This window comes from Marmota flaviventris, chromosome 17 (assembly GCF_047511675.1).
Source record: "Marmota flaviventris isolate mMarFla1 chromosome 17, mMarFla1.hap1, whole genome shotgun sequence".
Taxonomy (NCBI): Eukaryota; Metazoa; Chordata; class Mammalia; order Rodentia; family Sciuridae; genus Marmota; species Marmota flaviventris.
Window position 1 is genome coordinate 60566730 of NC_092514.1, and position 25676 is coordinate 60592405.

The 25676-nt window shown below is 52.1% G+C and overlaps 3 protein-coding genes across 9 annotated transcripts; 2 read left to right on the forward strand and 1 right to left on the reverse strand.

The window, feature by feature from the left end:
* Window positions 1–1637: 1637 nt before the first annotated feature.
* Window positions 1638–20167, forward strand: Znf385c (zinc finger protein 385C). Of its 5 annotated transcripts, none has more exons than XM_071603660.1 (8): window positions 1638–1686; window positions 11555–11703; window positions 13610–13720; window positions 15298–15463; window positions 16839–17120; window positions 17735–17931; window positions 18223–18333; window positions 18832–20167. In XM_071603660.1, the coding sequence occupies exons 3-8, from the start codon at window positions 13610–13612 to the stop codon at window positions 19066–19068; spliced, it is 1104 nt and encodes a 367-aa protein (XP_071459761.1). In that variant the 5' UTR covers window positions 1638–1686; window positions 11555–11703; the 3' UTR covers window positions 19069–20167. The 5 variants fall into 5 exon arrangements, with proteins under 5 accessions (XP_071459761.1, XP_071459762.1, XP_071459764.1 ...); XM_071603661.1 differs by having other exon boundaries at window positions 16842–17120; XM_071603663.1 differs by having other exon boundaries at window positions 16842–17120; window positions 18223–18318.
* Window positions 3994–9941, forward strand: C17H17orf113 (chromosome 17 C17orf113 homolog). The gene is given in 3 exon segments (XM_027947035.3): window positions 3994–7088; window positions 8378–9819; window positions 9821–9941. Coding segments are annotated over 3 exon segments (2025 nt in total). The 5' UTR covers window positions 3994–6545; the 3' UTR covers window positions 9861–9941.
* Window positions 20103–23458, reverse strand: Nkiras2 (NFKB inhibitor interacting Ras like 2). 3 transcript variants are annotated; one of them, XM_027947036.2, is made up of 4 exons: window positions 23374–23458; window positions 22816–22923; window positions 22195–22436; window positions 20103–21802 (listed from the first exon to the last, which is right to left on the reverse strand). In XM_027947036.2, exons 2-4 carry the CDS (start codon window positions 22907–22909, stop codon window positions 21563–21565), a joined length of 576 nt encoding a protein of 191 aa, XP_027802837.1. In that variant the 5' UTR covers window positions 22910–22923; window positions 23374–23458; the 3' UTR covers window positions 20103–21562. The 3 variants fall into 3 exon arrangements, with proteins under 3 accessions (XP_027802837.1, XP_071459765.1, XP_071459766.1); XM_071603664.1 differs by lacking the exon at window positions 23374–23458 and adding an exon at window positions 23218–23323; XM_071603665.1 differs by lacking the exon at window positions 22816–22923.
* Between the last annotated feature and the right edge of the window lie 2218 nt (window positions 23459–25676).

A 25676-nucleotide genomic window follows, 5' to 3' on the forward strand; every position in this document is an offset into this window, starting at 1 on the left:
GTTTTTTGGGGTGCAGAGTCTAGACCTGTCAGCCATGTAGTGTGCCATCCTGGGGCAGGTGTGGCGACAGTGGCAGCTCCCTTCATTTGAGTGTAGCCAGGAGCCAGGCAGCCACACGTGTGTGTCCATGTGCCATGGCTCATGCTCCATCCCAGAGGCCCTGGAGGACAGGGATAATAATGGTGACTGTCAGAGGCAGACAGGGGGTGGTGGAGCAGCGCTGTATGAAGGGTACTGGGGAACAGTGCCCGGTAGCTACTGGAGGGGCCCAGGCCTTGATGCAACTTGTACCCTAGCCCTTGTGCAGGAGAGCAATTATGGGGGGGCGGGCTGGAAGGCACTTCTGGGGGACTCTGCTGACTGGAAGAAGAGATTGAGTTGCCAAGTTCATTGGCACCTCCTTGATCAACACCCCTCCTCAGTTGCCTCCACACCCAGCCCCTCCTGTGGTCCCCAGACCTATTCCTGTTCTGCCCTTCCTCCTTCCCTCATCACAGATGGGCAGCTCCTAGCTAAGCATCCACTGCACAGCTCAATATAATTGGAGCTCTGTCCCAGACTTCTGGGAGGGTTGGGGTACCACAACCCCTTATTCTTCCTGCAGGGAACCCACCCCTCTACCCCTTTCACATCTGGAGGACCCCAGACAGAAGAGGGCACCCTGTGCACCTGAGAACTCTAGGAAGAGGTCACTCCGACCTCCTGACCTCCCTCTTTTCCCCACTAATGTCTTCCCCTTACAAGGATCTCATTAGAAACAGCTTCCCATTGAGCCCAGACACCTCCTGCGGGATCCCTGGGGAGATAAAGGCCCAAATCCCCAGGTTTCCCTGTGAGCAACGCCTTCCAACATTAGGCATTCTCCCCCTTCTCCCTGCCATGCCTGTTTTGTCTGGAGCTTTTGGAACTGCGGTGACCTTTCAGGTTACTGACCCATTGATGGAACCTTGCTTTGTCATCTCCAGTCCTAGAACGCCCTTCCCCATGTAAATTTCGCTTCTTCTTGTAAAACTTGACTTTTCTGCTCTGAAACCTAATGGACTCTCCTTGCAGACCTTCAGTTTTATCGCCTGCTTCTCTGATCCTAGAACCCTCCCCGCTCCCCGGTACTGGTAATTGAACCCAGGGCGCACTACCACTGAGCTATATGCCCAGCCTTTTTTATTTTGAGACAGGGTGTCACTACATTGCTGAGGTTCGATCGCCTCAAATTTGCGATCCTCCTGTCTCAGCTTCCCTAGTTGCTGGGATTACAGGTGGTATTACACCACGGCCGGTGGATCCCAGAGCTCTTGGTCCCAAACTTTGAGCACGGGGCTGGCTGCAGCCGGCACAGCTTTTCCTGTGTCTTGCCCGTGAGCTCCTCTAGAAACCGACGGGTGGACGCGATGACTGAACGGACTCCTGTCCCTCCGTCTTCTTGCGGTCTGACCTCAGTAGCTCCTGCTGCAGTGCGCGTAGTGGGAGGAGGCTGAGGCGAAGCTGAGCGCGCTGGCTGGGAGCTGCGGCAGGTGGGCGCAGCCAGGTGAGCCCAGGGGGAGCCGCCTCCCTGCTCGCATTCCAGGCCGCGCCGGCTGCTGGCGCCTCTTCACCCCGATTACCGCTAGTGGCTGCTGTCGCTCAGTGGAGCCCAAGGAGACCACGGCCAGAGCGTCCACCGCCCAAGATGGTGGCTCCCGTGTCTCTGTGAGTGTGTGCGGTCGGCGCAGGGGTGCTGGGCCGGCGCCCCCTCCCGGAGCTTCCAGGCAGGGGGCGGACCAGCCGGGACTGGGGGCCTTGTGGCGGGCGGGGGGGGGGGCGGGCAGGTGGAAGCAGGGTCTCTGGGGACCCAACCGAGGCATTCCCCAGAGGAAGTCCCCCAGCGCTTTGCATCCCATAGGATGGGTGAGGCGTGCAAGGGAGCCTCATCTCATCTGGTCCCTACTCTGCTCAAAGTGTGGACTTCACTTGGTGGGGTCCCATGAAAGGGTCCAGAGGAGCCCGAGGAGGAAGCCAGGGACCTCCATCCTGGGGGCACATCAGTTTGGGGTTTGAGGCTTACTGTGTCTGGGGGAGCAGACCAACACAACTGCCCGAAGGGAAGCTCGGGCTGGTTCCCATCTACCCTGCCCGGTGTGGAGATGCAGGATCTGGGACCACACAAGGACTCCCACCTGGTCAGCCTTACTCACAACTGGACGCACACAGTAATGTTTTATTTACACTCTACCCCTGGTAGCTTGGTTCCCTCAGACCTGAGGTGGGGGGTAATGTCAATGGATTTTTTTTTTTTTTTTAATATGTTTTTAGAGCAGCTGGGCCCTATAGAACTTTCTGGCATGATGTAAATGTTCCCTCTACCTGTGCCGTTTAGTCCAATAGTCACTAGCCACATGTGGCTACTAAGTGCCTGAAATATGGCTAGTGTCAACTGAATTTAAATTTTTGTATTTAATTCCAATTAAACAGCCACATGTGACTAAGTGGCCACTGTACTGGGAAGTGCAGTTTTAGAATCTCCACGTTCCAGGCTTCCAGCTGCCTGCTCTTTGGTTCTTTCATCAAAACATCCTAGATCATATCATTTATCCCTCTGCAGAACAGGATGGGATAGCTGGCTTCCAAGTACATAGAAAGGATCTGAGAAACTTCCAGAAGGTCATAGTGGTCCTGCACCCCTCCCCCATTCTAAGATCCTTTGGGCATTGGGCTGGGCAAGGTCATAGAATCACTGCCTCTTAGGAGGAAAGCATATCAAAAGCAGCTATTTTAACCACACAGCAGGGGTCCACGGTCCCACTGCACTGCTCTGTCTGAAGCTTCCTCTTCCTTATTCTTTCACCCCCTCAAATTTTGTGGCATGCCTGCTGGGCATGGCACTGTTCACAAGAAGTAGTTAGCTAACTTTCCAGCCCACGAGGAGTGTCTGTGAGAGAAGGGAGGGGGCCGAGGAGGAAAGGAAGGGATGTGAAGCCACAGAACTATGCAAAAGTAAGCAGAGCTTTGTAAACTACAGGAAGCCAGGTAAAATGTCATAGGAAGGGTAGGAACATTTGGGCATGTGTGCAAAGGCCCTGGGGATGAGTGGCCACCAGTGGGGTCAGCAATGCTGGGCATTAACAGACTGCAAAGAAATTTGGGCACTTGACCTCAGAGCAGCAGGCAGCCTTGGAGAGATTTAAGGTGTATGTTTGTTTGTTTGGTGGTGGTACTAGGGACTGAACCCAGGGGGACTCTATGGCTGAGCTCTATCCCCAGCCCTTTTCATTTTTTGAGACAGGGTTTCACCAAGTTGCTACAGCTACAGCTGGCTTTGAAGTTGCAGTACTCCTGCCTCATCCTCCCTAGTTGCTAGAATTACAGGTGTGCACCACCACATTTGGCCTAAGCAATAAGTTTTTAAAAGTCCCCCTGGGCTGGGCATGGGTGGTGCTCGCCTGTCATCCCAGAGACTCTGGAGGCTGATGGAGGAGCAAGTTCAAGGCCTGCCTCAGCAAGTCAGCAAGGCCTTAAGCAACTTAGCAAGACCCTGTCTCAAAATAAAAAGGGTTGAGGATGTGTCTCAGTGGTTAAGTGACCCTGAGTTTGATCCCTGGTACCAAAGGGGGGGAAAAAAGTCCCCTTGGTCAGAGAAGAATAAGGATGGAAACCCAGAATGCTCTCAGACAGTGACTGTATTAGTCCAGGCAGGAGATGAAGGTGGGCTGAACAAGACCAACAGGCAATAGCATGGAGAGAAGGCATGCAACTGAGGTAGATTTTGGAGGTGGGATCTACAGATCCTGTTGGTGGACCAGGCCCTGGACTGGGAGAGAGGTAGGGTCAGAACTGCAGGTTTCTGGCCAGAGCACCTGGAAAGGAAAAGGGGCTATTTTCTGAGATGAAAATGACTGAGACAGGGGCATATTTGTGAAGATCAATCAAGAGTTCTATGTAGATAAGCCAAGAAGGCAGCTAGAGGGAGGGGATTGGGGACCAGGCTGGGGCTGTATATTTCAGAGTGGTCCACAGAGGTGGTTCTAAAACCTTTAGATAGTTTGAGCTTGGGAAGAGGATGAAGAAATGAACTCCAGAGGCCAAGGAGTGGCTCATAGTGGGAAGGGAAACCAGGGGATGTGGGGTCTTGGAAGGCAAGTGGTGGCACAGAGCTGTAATCCCAATGAGTCAGGAGGCTGAGGCCGAAAGATCACAGGTTTGAGGCCAGCCTCAGCAACTTGTGAGACCCTGTCTCAAAAAAGGGCTGGAGATGTAGCTCAGTGGTACAGTTCCCCTGATTTCAATCCCAGTACAAAAGAAGAAGAATATTAGAATGTTTCAAGGAGGGCATAGTGAGAAGCACCAAATGCCACTCAGAGTACAGGGGAAGAAGACCAGGGAGTTCTCCTGCACCTGGTGACACAGAGTGGGCTGCCCCTGGAATTCTGCTCCTCTGCTCTTGTTTGACCTACTCACCACATGTATTCCCCATGTGCCAGTTGGCGTGCAGGACTGGGCACACAGCAAATGGACAAGATGGTCATTTAGTGATGTCTCAGAGCTTAGGTTCTTCTAATCAGCAGTTTCAGACACAGGTAGCTCTTCCATGAAACCATAACAAATCCTTTTGTTCTTTTATGTGTTTTTTTTGTTTTTGAGTCAGGGGTCTTGCTAGGTTGCCTACGCTGGCCTCCAACTCAAGGTCCTTCTGCCTCTGCCTCCTGAGTACCTGGGATCACAGTCTTGCGCCGCTACACCCAACTCTGTAGTTGTTTTAAGCCATCAGCTTTTACTGTGAGGCATCTGCATCTAAGTACTTAGAGATTCAAAAATGAACAAACTTGGTCTTGACTTTCTAGGAACCCGAGTGCAGACATGCGTGGAGAATCCCTGCATTTACCATAGGGAACTTCAGGAGACTAGAAGACAGGTGCCAGCCCAGCTGGGGGCATCAGGAAGACAAGGGGATGCCTGGGCTGCTTTCAAAGCATGAGTGGCAACTGGCCAGGAAAAGGAGGCTCAAGGATAGACAGGGACAAAAGTACCAGCTCTGCATATGTGGAGAATGGCTTTTTTGGAATTGGCTTTGCAAATGGGAACTTCTAGGTGGCTCTAGAGGTATCCAGAGGCTGTGGAGGGTCTTGTTGGCTCCTGGTGAGGTGCACAGACTTAGGCAATGGGGTACCACCGAAGAAGTAGAAGCAAGGGAGTGACAGGTAGATCTGTGCCTGAGCTTGCTTTCTCAGGCTGTGGGGTGAGGGACAAGTGTGGGGGGAATGACAGCAGAGAGATGGAGGCTGCAGCTGTAAACCATGTGAGCTAGTGGGGCCTGAACTGGGCTGAGGCTGGAAAGATGGGAGGCAGAGGTTGGTGCAGCCCAGGAGCTCAGAATGGCCTTTGGGTTCAGGAGGACTTGAGTTCCAATTCTGCCTCAGGTACTTAGTGTTTGCAAAACCTGGGATAGATCACTTAGTCATGGAGCCTCAATTTCTTTACCCACAGAGAGTAACCTTGATCCTCTTCAGGAATCACTGTAAAGTACTCTGCACAGGGCCTGGCTCAATTCACACTGTGAGTGATAGTTACTGCTTACAGTCACACTGTAAGTGGCGAGGCTGGGATTAGTCCCTGAGTCTAACCATCCTGCACTGCCTACCTCCCTCTTTCAGCCATGGAGATCATTAGATATGAGATCATTAGGAGTTGGAGTTGGCAGGTTTGGTTGGTGGCTAGACATGACCTTCTGATCCCAAATGGCTTCTCCTGGCTTCATGCTTGGGGGGGGTGCACAAGCTAGCTACCTTCACTCTGGGGCTCAGCCTCCCAAGCAGCCACAGGTCTAGGCTACTGTTCTAGAATCACTGCTGGGTGTGTGTGTGTGTATACACTTGCATGTGTGCAGGAATGGGAGTGCCAGAGAAAATCCTGTTCTGACCTTCTTCTGATGAGCTAGGTAGCTGTGGGCTGCAGGGGACTGGTCATCCTTTGGGCTAGGAGTCACGAGGTCTGCATTGTAATCCTTGTTCAGCCGTGAACTACTCATGAGCCCTAAGAATCACTCTGTCTCTGGGACTCAATTTCCCCTAAAAATGTCCTATAACATGTGATTGCATAGATGGTGGCAGTCTTCCAGGCTCTGAGTTCTGAGATGCTGCAGCTGTCAAAGCCAAGCTATAGCGTGTCCTGGATGGAAGGAGGCCTTGGAGGGGGTTGGGAGCCTGTACCTCCCTGATGTTGGCCCTTGGTATGAGTGCACACTCCCCAAAGCCCCTGCCCCATTGAGTCCAGTTCACTCCTCAGCCTGGGAGGACTCTGGGCAGGATGAACCCCACCACCCCACCAGAATCTGCCCCCACCATGACGGTCCCCCTAACACCTCTCCCTTGTCTTTTTCATCTCCAGTCTCCCACCGGCAGAGCAGGAATAAACTTTCCAGGCTAAGTTAGATGGATGGTGCCCCTTAGCCTGGTGGGCTGCCCCCCTCATCTCCACACCAGCTCCCCTGTCAAGGGAGGTGTCTGTGTGGTTGGGGAGGGAGGAGGCACAAGCATTTGGGTGGGGGTTGGGGGTCCCCTGCCCCTAGAGTAGGAATGGTGCCCCCGGGGAAGAAGCCAGCAGGAGAGGCCTCCAACTCCAACAAGAAGTGCAAGCGTTACTTCAATGAGCACTGGAAGGAGGAGTTTCCCTGGCTGGACTTTGACTATGAGCGGAAGCTGATGTTTTGCCTCGAGTGTCGCCAGGCCCTGGTACGAAACAAGCACGGCAAAGCGGAGAACGCCTTCACCGTGGGCACTGACAACTTCCAGCGTCACGCCCTGCTGCGCCATGTCACCTCGGGGGCCCACCGCCAGGCTCTGACAGTCAACCAGGGCCAGCCCACTTTCGAGGGCCCTGCTGAGGGAGGTGGGGCCTACAGCAGCCTGGCTGCCACCCCCACCTCCAGGGATGTCAAAGTAGAGGTGGACTCTGCCAAAGTGGCGGTGCTGACCACTGTGTACTGCATGGCCAAGGAGGATGTGCCCGAAGACCGCTGTTCTGCCCTGCTCGAGCTGCAGAGATTCAACCTGTGCCAAGCGCTGCTAGGCACAGAGCATGGCAATTACTACAGCCCCAGGAGAGTGAGGGACATGCAGGTGGGTGGCAGTCAGAGGGTCTGGGAGTGGGAGGGAGGACACTGAGCCATTTGGGAGCAGCCCCAGCATGCTAGGCCCTTGTGGAACAGCCAGGCACTTCACTCCTGTCTCCACCCTTCAGAAGCTTCACTGGGGCCTATCACAGGCTGGCACTGGGCCAGCAGTGGGTACAAGAGTGAGAGGCCAGGCTGGCCTTGCACACGGGGCACTCCTCTCACTAGCTAGCCAGAGGAGGCAACCTGGCAGCCTGGGGGCTTGATTGGCCCATAGATGGGTTTTATTGGTTTTCAACTTTTGGGGGTGGGGGTACTGGTGATTGAACCCAGGGCACTTGACCACTGAGCCACATCTCTAACCCTTTTTATTTATTTATTTACTTTTGAGACAGGGTCTCCCTAAATTGCTTAGGGCCTTGCTAAGCTCCAGAGGCTGGCTTTGAACTTGATATCCTCCTGCCTTTGCCTCCCAAATCACTAGGATTACAGGAGTGGGTCACTATATCCAGCTCACCCTGTTTAAAAAAAAAAAAAAGTGTTAGTTTTTAACTTAAAACATCCAGGAGATGAATGTAAAGATCTAGATCTGTGGCTTCTACTAAAAAGTGAAGTCCCCATGCTCTCAGGGCAAGGTATGGGCTTGCCATCATTTCCCCTTACCCTTTGGCTTGCCCCTGGCCCACTTCAAGCTCAAACTCACTCACATGGCTCCTGGAGGCTTACAAGTTGCAGCTGTGTCCTAGGTTCAGCTGTGTGAATCCTGGGGGGCTGGCTTGGGAGTAGGTGAGTTGCATATCATCTTATAGAAAGATGGCGAACAGCACCCAGCTGGCACTCTATGTAAAGTCAGGAGTTGTTAGTGAACGTGTCTGTTGCTAATGTCTGAGCTGAACAGTGGAAGGAGACTCCCAGGAATAAGGTAGACTGGGACCATGTGCAGAAAAACAAAAGGAAAAAAACTAGCCTTCTTAGAGTGCTTTATAGATCATAAAGAACTTTTAAATTTATGAGACCAATAATGAAAATTTACATTTTTAAGTCATGAAAACCCTTTATAAAGACTGGGGGCAGATATTAGCTGAGACCAAGTATTACAGCTGAGAAGACTGAATTTCAGAGTGGTGAAGGGACTTTCCCAAGGTAGCACACAATGAGTGAGTGGCAAGGCCAAGATTAGTCCCTAAGTCTGTCTGACTCCAAGAACTGTGCTCTTTCCACCACCCTGCACTGCCTACCTCCCTTTCGGGACAAGCCTAATTGTCCTCCCTCCCTTTCTCTCCCTGGCTGTCCCAGGTGGCCATTGCCAGTGTCTTGCACACAGAGGCCTGCCAGCGCCTGAAGGCATCCCCATTTGTGGGGCTGGTGTTAGACGAGACCAGGGACTGGCCTGAATCCCACAGTCTAGCCCTGTTTGCCACTTCGGTATCCCCATGTGATGGCCAGCCTTCTACCACCTTCCTGGGTAGTGTGGAACTACAGGAGGGCAGGGCCACTGCTAGTCAGCTCTTGGACATCCTGCAGGCCTTCGGAGTATCTGCACCCAAGCTAGCCTGGCTCAGCTCAACCGTCCCCAGTGACCGCCTAGGGAGTGTCAGCCTGCAGCTCCAGGCTACCTGCCCACTGCTCACCGAACTGCACTGCCTCCCTGGCAGGACAGATCCTGAACCCCCTGCCTACCTGAGTGAATATGAGAGCATACTGGATGCCCTATTCCGCCTGCACGGTGGCCCCAGTTCTCACATGGTCCCTGAGCTCCGGGCAGCCCTGGACCTTGCAGCAATTGACTTGGCAGGACCAAGGCCAGTGCCCTGGGCCTCCCTTTTGCCTGTTGTGGAAGCAGTGGCAGAGGCCTGGCCTTGCCTGGTGTCCACCCTGGAAGCCGCAGCCCCAGCCTCACCGACAGCTGCAGCCCTGGCTCTGGCCCTGCGCCAGTTCACCTTCGTAGCCTTCACCCACCTGCTGCTGGACGCTCTGCCCTCGGTGCAGAAGCTTACCCTCATCCTGCAGCCGGAAGAGCCCGACCTGGCCTTGTTGCAGCCCATGGTGATGGCGGCAGCAGCTTCCCTCCAAGCCCAGCGCTGCTCAGGGGGAGCCCGCCTCCAGGGTTTCCTGCGAGAACTGGCACTCTCAGACCCCGACCGGGGCGGTGGGCGCTGCGCCTACCGCAGCCTGGAGCTGGTCGGCTACTCAGAGGCCGCGATCAGGGACTTGGAGCGGCTGCGGGGAGCCTTTCTGGACTCCATGCAGAGGGGGCTGCGGGACTCCTATCCCGGGCCCTCGCTGGACGCCGTGGCTGCCTTTGCGGCGATCTTTGACCCCCGCCGCTATCCGCAGGCCCCGGAAGAGTTGGGTGCGCACGGCGAGGGGGCGCTGCGGGTGCTGCTGCGCGGCTTCGCGCCCGCGGTGGTGCGCCAGCGCGCGCTGGGCGACTTCGCTCTCTTCAAGCGCGTGGTGTTCAGCCTGGGGCGGCTCAGCCCGCGGGCGCTGTGCACCAAGCTGGCTTGCGAGAACTCGGAGCTGCACGAGCTCTTTCCCGACTTCGCTGCCCTGGCCGCTTTGGCTTTATCTCTGCCCGCGGGCGCCGGCCTCCTGGACAAGGTCGGCCGCAGTCGCGAGCTGCGATGGTGGGGACAGAGCGCGACCGGGGAAGGCCGGGGAGGCCACGTGGTGAAGATCGCCGTGGACGGGCCCCCGCTGCATGAGTTTGACTTTGCGCTGGCGGCGGAGTTCTTAGAGTGGATGGGGGGAGGGGCTCCTGGGATCCCAGCTCACCTGAGGATGGCTTCCTCATTGCCCCTTCAGCCTGCAGCCCTGGATGCTCCAAGGGCCAAGCCAGACTTGACTATGCTGCAACCAAGCTGACCTACTAACTGTGGTCTACCTAGCTAACCCTCTACCCCTGCTGAGCTCCTAACCCTGGGGGCTGCATGGGAAGAGGGGCCTGAGCAAGTGGACAGAGAGGCTAGCTACGTAAGGTCAGGGCATCGGAACCCCCCATTCCCACCTCCTCCCTTTCCAGAATTTGGTGAGAAGTAACTTACCCTTTCCCTTTCTGGACCCCACGCACATTTGGCCCTAGAAAAGTTGGGGGTTCTTGGTTGGAGGAAGGAAAACTGGGTCTTGGAAATTGAGGGAAAGAATTGGTCTTTGTTTCCTAGCCCAACACTCAACAGTATTTCTTCTTTTTAGGTAAGACAGGAGAGCAGATGACTGTGCTTACTTTTTGGGGTGCTGTGGATGGAACTCAGGTCCTCATGCACACTAGGCAGTTGCTCTACTATTGAACTACCCCCCAAGCCCCGTGTTTGTTTTTACAGATTTTTTTAAAAATTAAAAACTTTTTTTTTTTTTTTTTTGAGATGGAGGTTTTTGCCATGTTTTTCAGGTTGGCCTCAGTCTCATTAGACCATGTTCTTTTTTGACACACAGCACAGCATACTCTGCATGTGCTCATGGTTCAAGGGCACAATGGATCATGGAGATTGTGGTGTCCTTTCTCCCCTCCCTGCCAGTAGGCTGCCTGAGGGCCTTTCTGTATATGACCATGTATATAGACATACAAATCTACAGATGTGAAATAAATCTATCCTTTCATAGTGTTAACACATAAAAATCAAAAAGACTTCTTTTGGTTGTGCAATGACAGGGTCTAAAAAAGTCCCAAATGGACTGGATTTCTTTCTTTTATATACCTCGCCCCACACCCCTGGACTGGATTTATTTCTAATTTACTTAAAATCTGGTTGTTCAAATTCCTAGCTCTCTTTTGCCCTTGCCTCAGACCTTTAAGACCAAAGATTGCAGACCATGGTGCTGCTGTACCTGCTGCCCCTAAGGGCTGGCCTCTGGCCTGACCCAGGATGCTTAGGGTTTTTATTTTACTTTTTGCCTCCAGGGAAATGTTGTTGGGACCTCACCAGGGCTGAGGAGCACAACCCTTAGACTGATGGATTTTCCATTCCCTTTTGTCAGCCCTTCCTGTGAATGGTGTGGGATATGGATAGAGGGAGGGGACAGCTAGAGAGTGAGAGGGAAGGGGGCTGACCTTTTCCCAAGCCCCCTGAATTTGGGCTTCATTTGCAATAAAGTGGAAACCCAGCACATTTTGCAGTCTTCATGGTGGTATGTATGTCAGGGGCCAGCCCTATCTCTTCTGTCCCCTGCCTTGACTGACCTCCCCTGGGGAGTGCATTTGGACCATTATGTTGCTTCTGTCTATGAGTGTGGGAGGGTCATCCTTCTGGGCTGGGAACCCTCAGCTGTGGACTTCCTGCCTCTGCTTGCCCACCTGTGAGAGCCCACCAATGGGGCCTATGATTTCTGTCTGCTTGGCTGATGCTACTTTGTGAAGAAACAGGAGTTTCTGCCCTGGCTCCACACCCAAGACCATCGGCCTTTTGTTCTGGCTACAGAGGTAGGAAAGAGCCCTGTGGTTCCCCATTTCAGACCCTGCCCTTCTTCCTCCTGCAGCAGGCCCAGCCTCCAGTGCCCCCAGCCCCCTGCTGGCCTCCTTGCCCCTGCCCACTCGGCCTCTGCAGCCCCCGCTGGACTTCAAGCACTTGCTCGCCTTCCACTTCAATGGCACCGCCCCGCTCAGTCTCTTCCCCAACTTCAGCACGGTACGGGTTGGGTTGGCGGGTGGGTGAGTGTGGCCAGCTGGGGAGGTGGGCAGGGAGGGTGGCTCAGAGGTCAGCCTCAGCCTCTGGGTCTAACCAGGAGCTCATTTTCCTGCAACATCCCCTACAGTGGTTAGGAGCCCCCTGAATAGGGACCCCTGGGCTCAGTAGAGGTTAGGGAACAAGATGGTGTCTCCCCTATCTTGCCATCACTACTGCCCAGAGATGGTAGGTCTCCCTTGAGTTTTTGGTGCAGCGCCTGTGGATAAGCCACGTGTCTCTGTGCAGTCAGTGTGCTTTTCTATTGTAGTTTGTGTCTTTGTAGATCTTTGTGTGTTGTGTGTGGATGGAGTGTGTATGTTGGTGTCCTGTGTGTGTGTGAGCAACTCTTTGTGCCTGGGTAATTGTGATTAATGTGTATGCCTGTGTATCTGAACGGTTCTAATTCCATCTCAGTCACCCTTAGGAGCCTCCTTCCTCCTGCTCTCCAGGGTGGTACAGAGATCCTAAGGAGTCAAGGACTTTTGGAGACAGGCCTCTGGACCAGACTCCTCACTGTACCTCACTGACCTGCTCATTGACTCTTAAGGGTGGCCACAATCATTGTTGTCCTCCTTGCTGAGAGCCCTGTAGGCCATTTCCTCTGAGGTCTCATCCCCACCCAGCTCTCTCAAATCCTCTGTGTTCTTCCTGTGGGAAGGTTTGGAAAGTTCCTCTTGACAAAACCAGAGAACTTCTGCTTTTGGTCAAATAACTAAGCTCCTGAGAAAAAGAAACATAAAAGCTTGGTTTAGTAGAGGAAAAAAATTATTTAAAATAAGCAAAATAAAGAAAACACCTAGGTTAATATTCCAAGGAAATGAGACTGCTCTGGGAACCCTCAGGCCTCCAGTTGCTTCTCTCCCTGGCCACCACCTTTCTGGCCATAGTTTTCAGAATCCTGACAAGCTATCAGAGCCTTAGGCCTAGTTGCAGGTAGAACTGATAAGACAGGACTAGTCCCTGGTGGTGCATGCCTGTAATCCAAGGGTCTCCTGGAGGCTGAGGCAGGAGGAGCCCAAGTTTATGGCCAGCCTGGGCAACTTAGCAAGATCCTGTCTCAAAATAAAAAATAAAAAGGGTTAGGAATGTAGCTCAGTGGTAGAGTGCCCTTGGGTTCAGTCTCCCAAACTGCCAAAACAAAAGTAGGGCTCATCTTCCCAGGTCCGAGCACACAGGCTGGGTTAGAGGAGGGGAAATCCCAACAGGAGGATTCTTTGTCCCTTCCCTGCCTCTTCCTGCCCCCAATTCTTCTTTTTTTTTTTAATTATTTTTAAAAAATTTATATATGACAGCAGAATGCATTATAATTCATATTATACATGTAGAGTACAATTTTTCATATCTCTGGTTGTATACAAAGTATATTCACACCAACTCGTGTCTTCATACGTGTATTTTGGATAATAATGATCATCACATTCCTCCATCATTTCTAACCCCATGCCACCTCCCTTCCCCTCCCACCCCTCTGCCCTATCTAGAGTTCGCCCATTCCTCCCAGGCTCCCCCTCCCTACCCTACTATGAATCAGCCTCCTTCTGTACCCAATTCTTTGTCCCAATAGTTGTAATTCTTGTAAAACAACAAAACAGAGACCAAAGGGACAATAAGAGATGTCAAGATGTTCACTAGCCCATGGTTCTACTTCTCAAAATCATTGGGTTACCCTGGCCATCCCCCTGCCTCCAAACAAGTCCAGGCTGACAAGTAAGTCAGCCAGGGAAGAGGCTATCTCTTGTCTAACATCCACAGGATAGGAAAGTTCTTCCTAGAGGCTGACTTCTCAGTGGTCTTTAGTTTTCTGCATTTGGTACTGTCCTTCCTGAATCAACCCCAGAGTTACTGTGCCCTCCCATCCCCCTCACAGATGGACCCAGTCCAGAAAGCTGTCATCAGCCACACATTTGGGGTCCCCTCCCCTCTGAAGAAGAAGCTCTTCATTTCCTGTAACATCTGTCACCTGAGGTTCAACTCAGCGGTGAGAGGGATTCATGGGAACTCCTGGGAGGGGGCTGGGCAATGAGGGGGCTGGAGACTGGGTTTCCTTCTAGGGTCCTTCCAGAGCTCAGAGGCTGTGGTCCTTATTTTCGAGCCCTGGTTGCAGAAGAGACAGTTCTGATACTTCAACTGTCCCATCCTCTCCTCTCTCCTGCCTCTTTCCATAACCCTCTTCTGCCTACCTCTAGACGACTGGGATTCCATCTACCCCCCCTTTGCAACTCTCCTATGTTCTGGATCCTTCTGCAAGAGAGAAGACTGCCCTTACCCACTCTGGGTCCCAGGGGCTCCCCTGTAAGCTCCTGGTCTGGAGCTGAGGTGTTAAAGCACCTCAGAGTTTACAGAATGTGTCATTCCCATCATCTTGACGGGTTCTAATGATACAGCTGTGAAAGAAATAGAGGCACTATTATCATCCACACTTTTCAGATGAGGAAACTGAGCCTAGAGAGGTTAAGTGACTTGCCTGAGGCCACACAGCTGGTAAATAGCAAACCCAGGCCTAGCCAACCCCAAGGCTGCATACTTTCTACTATAGCCTACCCCTGGGGAGAGCAGGGGCCTCATTTTGGCCTCCTCAGAAAGGTTTACCTCCTGTCCAGGCAATGCTGGTGTTTAGGTTGGATGTCAGAACTGCTGTTGTGCAAGAGTCCGTGGGGCGCTGAGAAGGCCTCTTTCTCACCTTTGAGGGAGGTGGGCTGGGAGCAATAAGCAGGGATCCCTGGCTGAAGCAGAGAAGACACTGACAGCCCAGATTTGAGGGTCCCTCCAGTCTATCAGGTCATATGAGGCCTTCCAAGAGATGGACAGAGAACTTGCTCTGAGGGAGGGACCGTGTCTTCCTCACACTTCTCCCTGGCACAGTGCCTGACAAAGAGCAAATGATAAATAGCAACCATGTGGTGAAAACATGAACAAAGGAGTGAATGTTTCAGGGCACATGACCCCCACATATGATGACTACCCTGTTGTCTTCATGTGTGCATCTAGAAACTTTTTTTGGGGTGCTAGTGTTCAAACCCAGAGCCTCGTGCACGGTATGATGCACATTTCCCCACTTTTTAAAAAAATTTGAGACAGGGTCTCACTAGTTGCCCATGCTGACCTCCAACTCTCGATCCTCCTACCTCAGTCTCCTAAGTGGCTTGGATTACAGGTGTGTACCATCACATCCAGCTGTCATCTATAAACTTGATAATGAACATTTACTGAGCAGCAACTGTATGTACTAGGCCCTGTGAGGTTGGCTTTATCATCACAAAGTTTATGAGTGAGGAGACTCAGGCTCAGAGAGACGATGTGACTTGCTCAAAGATGAATAGCTCTTAAGTGGTTGAGTCAGAATTTGAAGGTAGAGGCCACTTGCCTTGGAGCTCCTGTGTGAAAAACATTCTGTAAACATCAGGGTCATCTATGTGCTGTGATGTAATGACAAGAGTGCACTTCGTGTGACCTGAACCCTGCATCCCTTTAACGTGTCCCTCTGCTCAGCTTCAGTCATGGGTGGGGCATGTGGACCAGGCAAGAAATTTTGACCCCAGGCCCTCCCCTCTCCAGAACCAGGCTGAAGCACATTATAAAGGCCACAAGCATGCCAGAAAACTCAAGGCTGTTGAAGCTGCTAAGAGCAAGCAGAGGCCACAAAGCCTGACACAGGATGCCGGAGTGGTGTCCCCAACCCCAACTCTGGCCAGTGGAGCACCTGGAGATCTACAGAACAAAGGTCAGTCCTGAACTCTTCTCTACCTGCCCTAACTCCAGATCTAGCTTCTGACCAGAGTTTCAGAGATTTCTGCGGCTTATTATCTCTCTTGTGTTGGAGTATTCCGTACACAGAGTCTAAGGCACATGGGCTGCAGCCTGGTGAACTTCCCATCTGAGCATACTTAGCTCAGGAAACATGTGACCAGATCCCCAGGAGCCTGCCTTAGGCCCCCTCCTGGTCACCATCTTTCTGTATTAGTTCCAGGGCCACTGTAACAAATGACTACAAATTGGGTGGCTGAAAACAGTAGCAATTTATTTTCCCACATCTCTAGAGGCCAGAAGTCCAAAATTCAGGTGTTGGTTCCTTTACGCAGGCTCAGAGGGAGAACTGTTCTCTGTCTCTTCTGTTTGTTGCCGGCAGTCCTTGGCCCCTAGACTCATCACTCCAGTCTCCAGTCTCTGCCTGTCTTTACATCACGTTGCCTCCCATGTCTCTGTGTCTTCTCACGTGATCTTCTTATAAGGTCAACAGTCATTGGATAAGTCCCACCCTAATCCAGCATGACCTCATCTTAACTAATTATATCTGCAAAGACTATTTTCTTTTTTTTTAATATTTATTTTTTAGTTTTCGGCAGACACAACATCTTTGTTTGTATGTGGTGCTAAGGATCGAACCTGGGCCGCACGCACGCCAGGCGAGTGCGCTACCGCTTGAGCCACATCCCCAGCCCTGCAAAGACTATTTTCAGATAAGACCATACAGATATGAATTTTTTTGGGAAACTGTTCAATCAGCTATACCCCACCCCCAACTCTGGAGTAACTCTGATCTTGGCTTTTCTCATCATAAATTAGTTTCACCTGGTTTGGGTGGATCATACCAGTACACAGGTTTCTGTGTCTGACTTGCTTTTGTTCATCTCATGAACATTCACCAACATTCATCATGTCTATAAGGTGTTGTGTGTAGGTGTATTTTCTTTTTCTTCATTACATAGTACTCCACTGCATGAATATATCACAATCCTTCTGTTTGATGGACACCTGGATAGTTTCCAGTTTTATGCTATTATGAATAATGCTCAATGAACATTCTAGCACATCTTTCTGGTGACTTCTGTTTAACATTAGCAAATCAATATTGAGTATCAGGGTTGTGCGGCTTCCTAAGACCACTCTGTTCAACTTTCTGATTTCAGATGAGGAAACTGAGGCCCAGGTCTGGCTAGTGAATTGGTGGTAGAGTGGGGCCTGGAATTCAGTGCTGGTCATCCCTGCACCAGGGACCCTTCCACCCTACCCTACCATCTTCATTGTTAGTGCTAAGAATCGTGGGCTGGAGAATCATCTTGGATCTCTACTCTCACCCATGCCTCCCTTCTCCCCAGCAGTTCCTGCAGGCCCTCCACTCCAGCAGCCGTTGACCCCGGACCCCCCATCCAGGGAACCAGCCCCCTCAGACCTTTTGGATGCTGCCTCCTCTTCTTCTTCCTCCTCCTGCCCACCCTGCTCCCCAGAGCCTGGCAGAGAGGCACCAGGGCCTGAGCCAGTGGCGGCAGCTGTGGGAAGTGGAGTGAGTGGGGAAGGCAGGAGCGAAAAGGGGCGCCTCTACTGTCCCACATGTAAGGTGACAGTGAACTCGACCTCCCAGCTTCAAGCTCACAACACAGGTCAGTGCCCCCAAGGAGCTGGAGTTGGGGGAGGCTGGAAGGCTGAGCCTCACCAGGTGTGGGCAGGCTTGAGCTCCTGGGCACTTTCTTCCAGCTCCGGGTGACAAAAGTACTATGCTCAGCTGTTACTGGGCAGGCATTTCTGGGTCCTCCTGCTAATCCCTGGGGAGGGAGAACTGGGAAGAGAAGTCTGAGGCAGCAAGAATTGAAGGTCACATCTCTGATGTTACTCCAGTCTCCAGAAAACAGGAGGCACCTCCTCCCATTTCCTCCATCTCTCCTTAGAACAGATCAGGAGGGAAATGAAGATATTGTGTCTACCTATAACTGAAAGTAAATAAATATTAAAAAAAAAAAAAAAAAAAGATCAGGAGGGGTTGGGATCAGAGCAGAAGGGAACCTGACCAGTTGCCCACAAAGCTTTCTTTGGGGGAGCCTGGCACGAAGCTAGAGATACCAAGAGGTGAAGTCTAGGAGGTTGGAGGGCAAAGTGTGTTCTGAGTAGCCTGGAGGCTTCAAGGGACAGCCCAGCTAACCTGGTTTGGAGGGGGTCCCTGTGGTCCTTGAGACCCCCTGTGGTACTGACAGACTGTCTTCTTCCTTATTTCCTCCAGGAGCCAAGCACCGGTGGATGGTGGAAGGTCAACGAGGGACTCCCCGAAAGGGCCGGGGCCGCCCAGTATCCCGGGGAGGGGCTGGACACAAGGCCAAGAGAGTGACAGGGGGTCAGGGTGGCCGGCAGGGCCCCAGCCCCCCTTTCCACTGTGCTCTCTGTCAGCTCCAGGTCAATTCAGAGACCCAGCTCAAGCAGGTGGGAGAAAGGAGTCCTTGACTGGGGGTGGAGCTGGTGAGAGGGTGGGCAAGCAAGGCAGGAGGGCACCCGCAGAAGCGGGCAGAGTCGCAGGGAGGGCTAAGGAGCTGGGGTGGGCTCCTTGACGCCAAGCCTGCCTCGCTCCCAGGGCCACCGTGGCGAGTTCCCAGTACCTGTGTATTCAAAGTGTGGTTGCGGGTAGTGGAAGGTCAGGCAGTCGAAGGTAATGGAGTAGTTTTGGGGCCCTTGGGCTTCCTTATTTTGTTCACTGTCTTTGCATCTGTCCACTAGCACATGAGCAGCAGGAGGCATAAAGACCGCTTGGCTGGGAAGCCCCCAAAGCCCTCCAGCCAGCACAGCAAGCTGCAGAAGCACGCAGCGCTGGCTGTGAGTATCCTCAAGGTATCTGTCTCCAGGCAACAGAGCTGGGACCTGGGTCAGGAGGGAGAGAGTGGGTGGAAGGGAGGGCCAGCTGGGGGGCTTGGTGGTATGGCAGGAAGGAGGCCACCTCGCTCTGAGGCTGTCTGAGCAGGGGGAGAGCTAGGGTTGGGCTTTGGCCACCCAGGGATCTGCCCACAGGAATTTCCGGGGAGGTGGGCTGGGATTGTAATCTTTGGGGCAAGAGGGGTGGGCGTGCATCTCCTAGAGACCATCTCTACCCCATCCCCCACAGCCTCCTCCCTTCTCCCATCCTGGGGTTGTCCTCCCTCTGGGCAGGAAGACAGGTGGTGGAGAAAGCTCTTTGGAATGACTATTTGGGAGTGGGAAGGGAGGAGGATTTAGGTTTGGAACTCTAAAAAGCACGCTCCATGAGGCAAAAAGCCTGCAAAATGGGGCCCAGACAGGGGGTGAGCTCTTTGGGGGTCAGAGGCCTGTCACTCCTCTCTTGTTTTTTTGTAGTCTAAACTGGCCTTGCAGAAGCAACTCACCAAGACGCTGGCAGCCCGCTTCCTGCCCAGCCCACTGCCCACTGCTGCCGCTGCCATCTGTACCCTGCCAGGACCCCTGGCCCTCCGGCCTGCCCCCACAGCAGCCGCTACCCTCTTCCCAGCTCCCATCCTGGGCCCAGCTCTGTTTCGCACTCCAGCAGGAGCCATCCGCCCTGCCACGGGACCCATTGTCTTTGCTCCCTATTAGCCCTACTGAAGAGGCCAAGGCTGATTCCCAAACAGCCACTTACTGTCTCCCCCAAGACACCTCAGTTTCCTGCATCCCACAGGACTGCCTTTTACAACTTGGGGGAGGGGGGTCCTGCCCAGTCTAGGAAGAACTGGGCTAGTTAAGGGCAGCTACCTTTGCTTCATCTGGACTGGGATTCACCAGGTGTCCGTCCAGCCCTCACCCTCCTTTTCAGGTCCTTCCGAGGCTAGTCCTAGGCTCGCCTGCATTTCCCAGCCTGATAAATCCCAAAGATCTATGCAGAACCCCAGCCTCGTGGTGCTGTCATTTCCCTGAGACCTACACCCACATGGCCAGGCTCTGGACATCTGAGCTCCCATAACAGCCTCACCTGGCCTGCGGACAAGTCTATGACCTCTACCCCATGCTCTGGAGAAATCGCTGGAAATAGGGATGGGGTCTCAAGCTGGAGAGTTCAAGGCTTTCATGACAAGGTGACCCTGGGATGTGGTGGAGAACCACAGAGGAGAAAGAAGTCCAAATACTCTGGATCAAGCAGTGCTAGGGTGGAGTAGAGCCAGGACAGGCCCACCTGCTTTCAGATGAGGCTAGGATAAGAATAGGTCAAGGTGGTATTGTGTGTCCAGACTCAAGTGAGCCATCACATACAGCTTTCCCTTCTGACTTCTGGACCCCAGCTCTGGGGGACACTGGGTCCCCCTTAGACTATGGATTCAGCTAACACCAAATCTGCCCCCCCCACCCCCAGGGCTCTGACATGAATAGTTCCCCACCCCAGACTGGTCCTCAGCACTAAGTTCAGCTTTCCTTCTTCCCAAGCACCCCTCCTGATGTAAAGCTGAATGCTGGGATGTAGTCCGATACTCTCACAGACCCACTTCTGTGCTGCCAGTCAGTGTCAAATCCTATCCACCCGACCCCAGCACTGTCCCCTCATCCCACAATACGGGACTTTGCCAGTGTCCACCTGTATCTTTTTTTGAAAAAGATTTCCAATGGGAGAACAAGAAAAAAAGGGGAGGGGAGGAAACTTTTTGATAATAGCAATTGTGGTTTTATTGTGTCCAACATATCAATAAATGAACTTTGAGCCTGAGCCTGTAGATGCCCTCTCCTTGCCCAACCCTAGACACCTGCCCCTGCTTACCTCTCCCATTCTGGGGAGAAGGGGCATGTACTGGAGGTCACCTGGCTAGTGTCTCACCTGTTAAGTGTGCACACCAGAAGCATGAAGAGGGCATTGGAAGGTTGGAGGTTTTAAGCTCACTTGATAGCACATCTGCGTGAGTAGCTATCCTTCAGAGCCCCAATGGAAGACCTGGGAGCTCCTAGGAAGCTGCTAGTGATTTGCCTGGTTCTGTTCAGACATCTGAGGTAAGAAGGGCTAGAGAAGCACCTTGTCCGGCTTTCACCATGGCAGCAAGCATATAAATATAGGTGATATAAATAGTTCAGCTACTAGCTGAAAACAACCAGAGGAAGGGATGAAGACCAGCCCTCAAGGGCAGGTGGATAGATTGGGCACTGATTGGCCACTCTGGCAACTGAGAGTGGAGAGTGAACTCTTGCCCCCTGGTGGTTGGAGGAAGAGACGTGTCCAGCCTCCAGGGCTGGCAGGCATAGCACCTTGAAGAAGGAGAAGCAAGGGGGCCAGTCACAGGTGGCTCAAGCCTCTGGCTTTAGAAAGTCATCCAACTGGAAAGGATGTAGATCGTCTAAGCAACTCCTATCACTTACAGATGAGAAAACCAACACGTTGCTGGGTCATAGCTTGTTGCTTAGCCCAGTCATCTCTCCATTCAACTTCAACCAAAGAGGCCCATCTGCTCTCCAAACAGGAAGAGGAAGTGAAATAATTGGGAGCAGGGAAAGAATTCATACAGAAAATGATACTCCTAGGTGACTAGCCTCTTCCAGCCAAGGATAGGCCAGGAAGAAGGTTAGGTGAGGGATGGAGCTTCTCCTAATGCTAACACAAGTAAGCACATGTACGCCACGCATACAATACCTGGATACCCATTCTCAAAGTCCAGGATAGTGCCTTAAGAGTGAGAGAGTGAGTGAGTGTGTGTGTGTGTGTGTGTGTGTGTCTGTTACTGGCAGGAAGCTCAGGAAGTTGGGACCCTATAATAGGACCCAAATCCTAAATTGGGCACTTTCAGTATGATAGCTCTATTTCCTGTCCAGGGCAGATAGAAGGGATGCTGACCCACAACTCTAGGCAACAGTGGAGATAAATCTGACGTAAGTTGGGAGGTAAGGAGGCAGAGTATGGGAAGAGGGCACTAGTCAAAATTATCTGCATTTCTTAAGAGTTCAGAGAGAGAAGTGGCATGGGCCTGAGATAGCCCAGATGCCTAGGCTAGTGGGGTGCTCCCTCTGCTGACTGGGAAGGACAGATTGCCTACATACACGCCCTACGCTTAGCCTATCCTCTAGAGTTCCAAAAGCTGGAACAGGGTTGGGAGGATGAAGAAGGAATGGTAGCTCTTCAGCCATCCAAGGAGCCACTGCCCTTGTTCTTGCGGCTGAGGGGGAAGGCAGACTTGCTCTGGGGCTGGGTCATTTTGCTGGCCAGGTAGACAAAGGGCTCCAGGAGGGAGCGGCGGTCAGCCACTGATACCTCCCACAGCTTCACCTTCTCTGACTTGGCCCAATGCTGAGCCACATCTGGGTCTACACGCCGCTGTTCCTGTAGGTCACACTTGTTGCCCAGGACCACAATGGTGACCTGGAAAGAGACAAAGAACAGAAGCCTGTGGGTATACACTAGATCAGGTGCAGTTGTTGGGCTGTCAGTTTCTGGAGAAACAACTGGTAAGAAGCATTCCCAGGCCTGCAGCTTAGAGGAAGGTTTTGGAGAATTAAAGTAAGAGCATGAAATTACCAAGAAGATTAGCAGGAGCTTCATGATTTAGGTCAGGGATTCCTTAGACAGAAGTTTCTTTGGTTAAGTTGTCTCAACAATACCCCTGGAGGTAACACCCTTCAGTGACTTTCTAGCTCATAACCTACCTCTTGGCAAATGAGTGAAAAATGGAGCCACGACAGGCCTCCTAAAGCCAGTCCAGGGCCCATCCTCTCCCACCACTGGGGTTTCCAACAGAAGCCTGGGCCACACACCTCCTTCTTATCCTTAGATTTGTCAATCTCCTTCTTGAGTAGCTCCACACGCTGAAAGGACTCTCGGCTATCTGTGCTGTAGACCAGGACGTAGCCATCCGTGCAGGAGAAGCAGTGCCGGGGCAGCTCAGCCCCATCTCGAAGCCCCCGGGTGTCGTAGAAACGCACCTGCTCCCGCACTCCGCGATCTGTCTCAATAGAGCCTACGTAGATATCTTCCTGGGTTTCAATCATCTCAGAACCTGGGATAAAATGAGAAGATCTGATGGGAAGGGAGATGGGAAATGTGAGTGATGATGACATTCTGGCAGGCTGACCAGACAGGGAGAGAAAGTAATGTGGGAACTAAGGAGAGTCTGGCAAGACTGGAATGATTTGGGGGAACAGACATGTGTATCATACTAAGCAAAGTGTGACATAGGAGTTTTTCCTTCCTATCTTGGATATTGGGATTCTTCCCTCCAGATTTATTCAATGTTGTAGAACTAGGGATTATGATGTTAGTTTTTACCCTTCAGAATGTGAAAACCATTGGAGCAGCTTTTAGCCTTTGCGTGTTTTAATCAAATCCTCTTATTTTTCAACATCTTCCACCATTACCTAAGCCCCATCAACACTCACCCACTACATGGTTCCCATACAGGAGCTGTTCTAGGATTGAAGTTTTACCCACGGATGCCTGACCACACACGACCACCTTGCAGCTCTTCCCCATGCTTAACCTTCCACCTAGAGGAACAGAAGCACCCTGGGTGAGGTGAGGAAAGAGAGGTTCAAAACAGGGCAGACCTCCCAATAACCAAAAACCCAAGTTTGGAACTGAATGCAAAGCTTCTGGGAATCAGGACAGCCCTTACTCAGAAGACCTAGACTCAGACACCCTTTCTCCGAAGAGGCCCCAGAAGGAAACTTCCAAACACTGAATCCCCCAGGAGTTCCAAAGATTGCCCAAACAAACCTCTCCAGAGGAAGCTACTGACATAAACACCCTCCCACACAATGAGTCCTGCAATGAAGGGATACCCAAGAGAGACTGCCAGAGGGGTATGTCTCCGCCAGAGATTTCCCCAGGTAGGAAGGCTTGCAAAGGGAAAAAGAGGCACAGATAGATCCCGTAAAGCGGCCGAAGGGCAGAGGGCATTATCCACGCAGGACGAACCCCGCCTCCCAGCTCCGTACCTCCTAGGGCTCCCGCAGAACCCCTACCCGGCCCCTCCCAGCTGGCAGAAAACAGGGCAGCCGCAGCACCGCCACAGACTTCCCTCTTCCGCGGGTGGAAGTAGACTTCGTGGGCTCCGCCCCCGTCCTCCAGCTTCCCCCGCAAGACGAGTTCCGGCGGAGGAGAGCTGGGCGCCGGCCGCACAGCGCCCCCAGCGGCCGGCGGGGGAATCCCAGAGAGGACTTGGCCTTGTAGTGCGGGGGCGTTCAAGGCTCTAGGCTCCTGAAGGTAGACTGCCTGTGCTCAAATGCTCTTTCTAAAGGCTGGCATTGTATAGTAACGCAGCGTTTACTCCATCATTTAATCGTCAGATGGTTTCTTTTTTCCTTTACGGTCAAGCGCTTTAACACTGAACCAGCCTTCATCAAATGTTTTCTGAGCACCTTCTAGGGGAGCTAGACCTCCAAACCAACAATTACAGTACATTATGGTGGGTACTGTTACAAAGGTGCCATGGAGGGCCCCCAAAAAGGGATATTTAACTTGGGGGCAGCAACATCAAGCAGAAATTCCAGGAAGAGGTCATGTCTGTGTAGAGGTTTGAAAGGCTTAGGGGGAAAGGGTACCCTAGTGATACCGCCAGTTATAGGTGGAGTTCTGCTTCCTCACATATTGAACTTTGAACATTAGAGAAGCATGCTGAGGCAAGCATATAAAGCAGGGTTTATTTAAAAAGGGGTAACAGAAGGTCTGGGGCTTTGGCTCAGTGGTAGTGCACTTGCCTGGCATGTGTGAGGCACTGGGTTCAATTCTCAGCACTGCATATAAATAAATAAATAAAGGTCAATCAACAACTTTTTATACACACACACACACACATATGGTAACAGAGCTGGGCCCGGTGCCACATGCCTGTAATCCCAGCAACTTGGGAGGCTGAGGTAGGAGGATCATGAGTTCAAAGCCAGCCTCAGCAATGCTGTGGCACAAAGCAACTCAGTGAGACCATATCTGTAAGTTTAAAAAGGGGGGGGGGGGCCGCTGGGGATGTGGTTCAGTGGTCGGGTACCCCTGAGTTCAGTCCCCTGTACCAAAAAAAAAAACAGGGTTAACAGACTTCTCCTAGGAGGGAGAAGGTATCCCAAGAAGGGAGGCCTTCTGCCCTTTTTATATGTCCTAGACTTCCTTTGTTCTCCTGCTCTCTTCCTCTTATCTTTCTCCTTCCGGGTATGTGATGACTAAGCCCAGGAATGCTTGGTGGGGTAGCCAAAAGGTGGGAAACAGGTGGGCTGAAGGGGGAAGGGCAGGGTGGAGCAGCCAAGGACACATTAATTAACAATCTTATAGCTCCCTGGGATAAATTACTATAGCAACAGGTTGGGGCAGGGGCAGGGGCAGATTCTTGATAAGGGTGGAGGAAGGGCTCTGAAGGAATTAACATTCAATCCCTCAGGGGACAGTCTCCAATTTCTCAGAATCACTCAAAATTGGCCTCCTTGATCTGACCTGACTCGATTTACCTATCTATACTGACTGCCTGTCTAATTCTGGCTTCACTAGGGGGGGCGAAAACATTGCAAGAGTCATGGCATTTTCTGGAACTACAAGCATTTGGGTTCAATATTGATGGTAGAAAGTAGCCATATAACCAAAAGGCTGTGTGGCAGGCTGTCAAAATGGGTAAAAGGTGTGACTTTTGCAGTCCAGGGGGAGAAATAAAGAATGTCCACGCACTTGTGCCCTAGTCAATGCTTTATTCACTCAAATCACTCAATACAATTTCACTCTATAGGTTCTTAATCGAGAAAACGACAACCCTTAATGTTAGACACTGCAACAACATAATCAATTCACAGCAAACAATTCTAGATTGATTCCCAGCAAACCATTCTAGATTAATTCTAAGCACTGCAAACACTTAATTATGACAGGCTAATGACAGACATTCCCTCTGCGTGTCAGATCAAAAGTCTCAAGCCTTAGGCTTTAAGTCCAGCAGATGCACACTCACTCAGATTGGAGTGATCAGGTCAGGAACCAAGGCAGGCTTCTCCTGAGGTGGAGCTGATGGCTGGTTGAGGAGAGGGTCATAGGGAGAAGTTGTGACTGTCACCAGGGTCAAGATGTGGCTATAGAGTTTAAGAGTGGTGAGGAAGATGCAGAGGATCAGCAACAATAAAAAGTGTTGGGATGCCAGTCCAGGTCCTCATCAGGCTCTCAGCGTGAGGGCATCAGTGTTGGCTGGCTGAATATCTGTTCATTTGCTCTGTTATTTATACCAAATTTGGAGCTTTTGTCCCCCTTTTAATCCTTACCAGCTGCC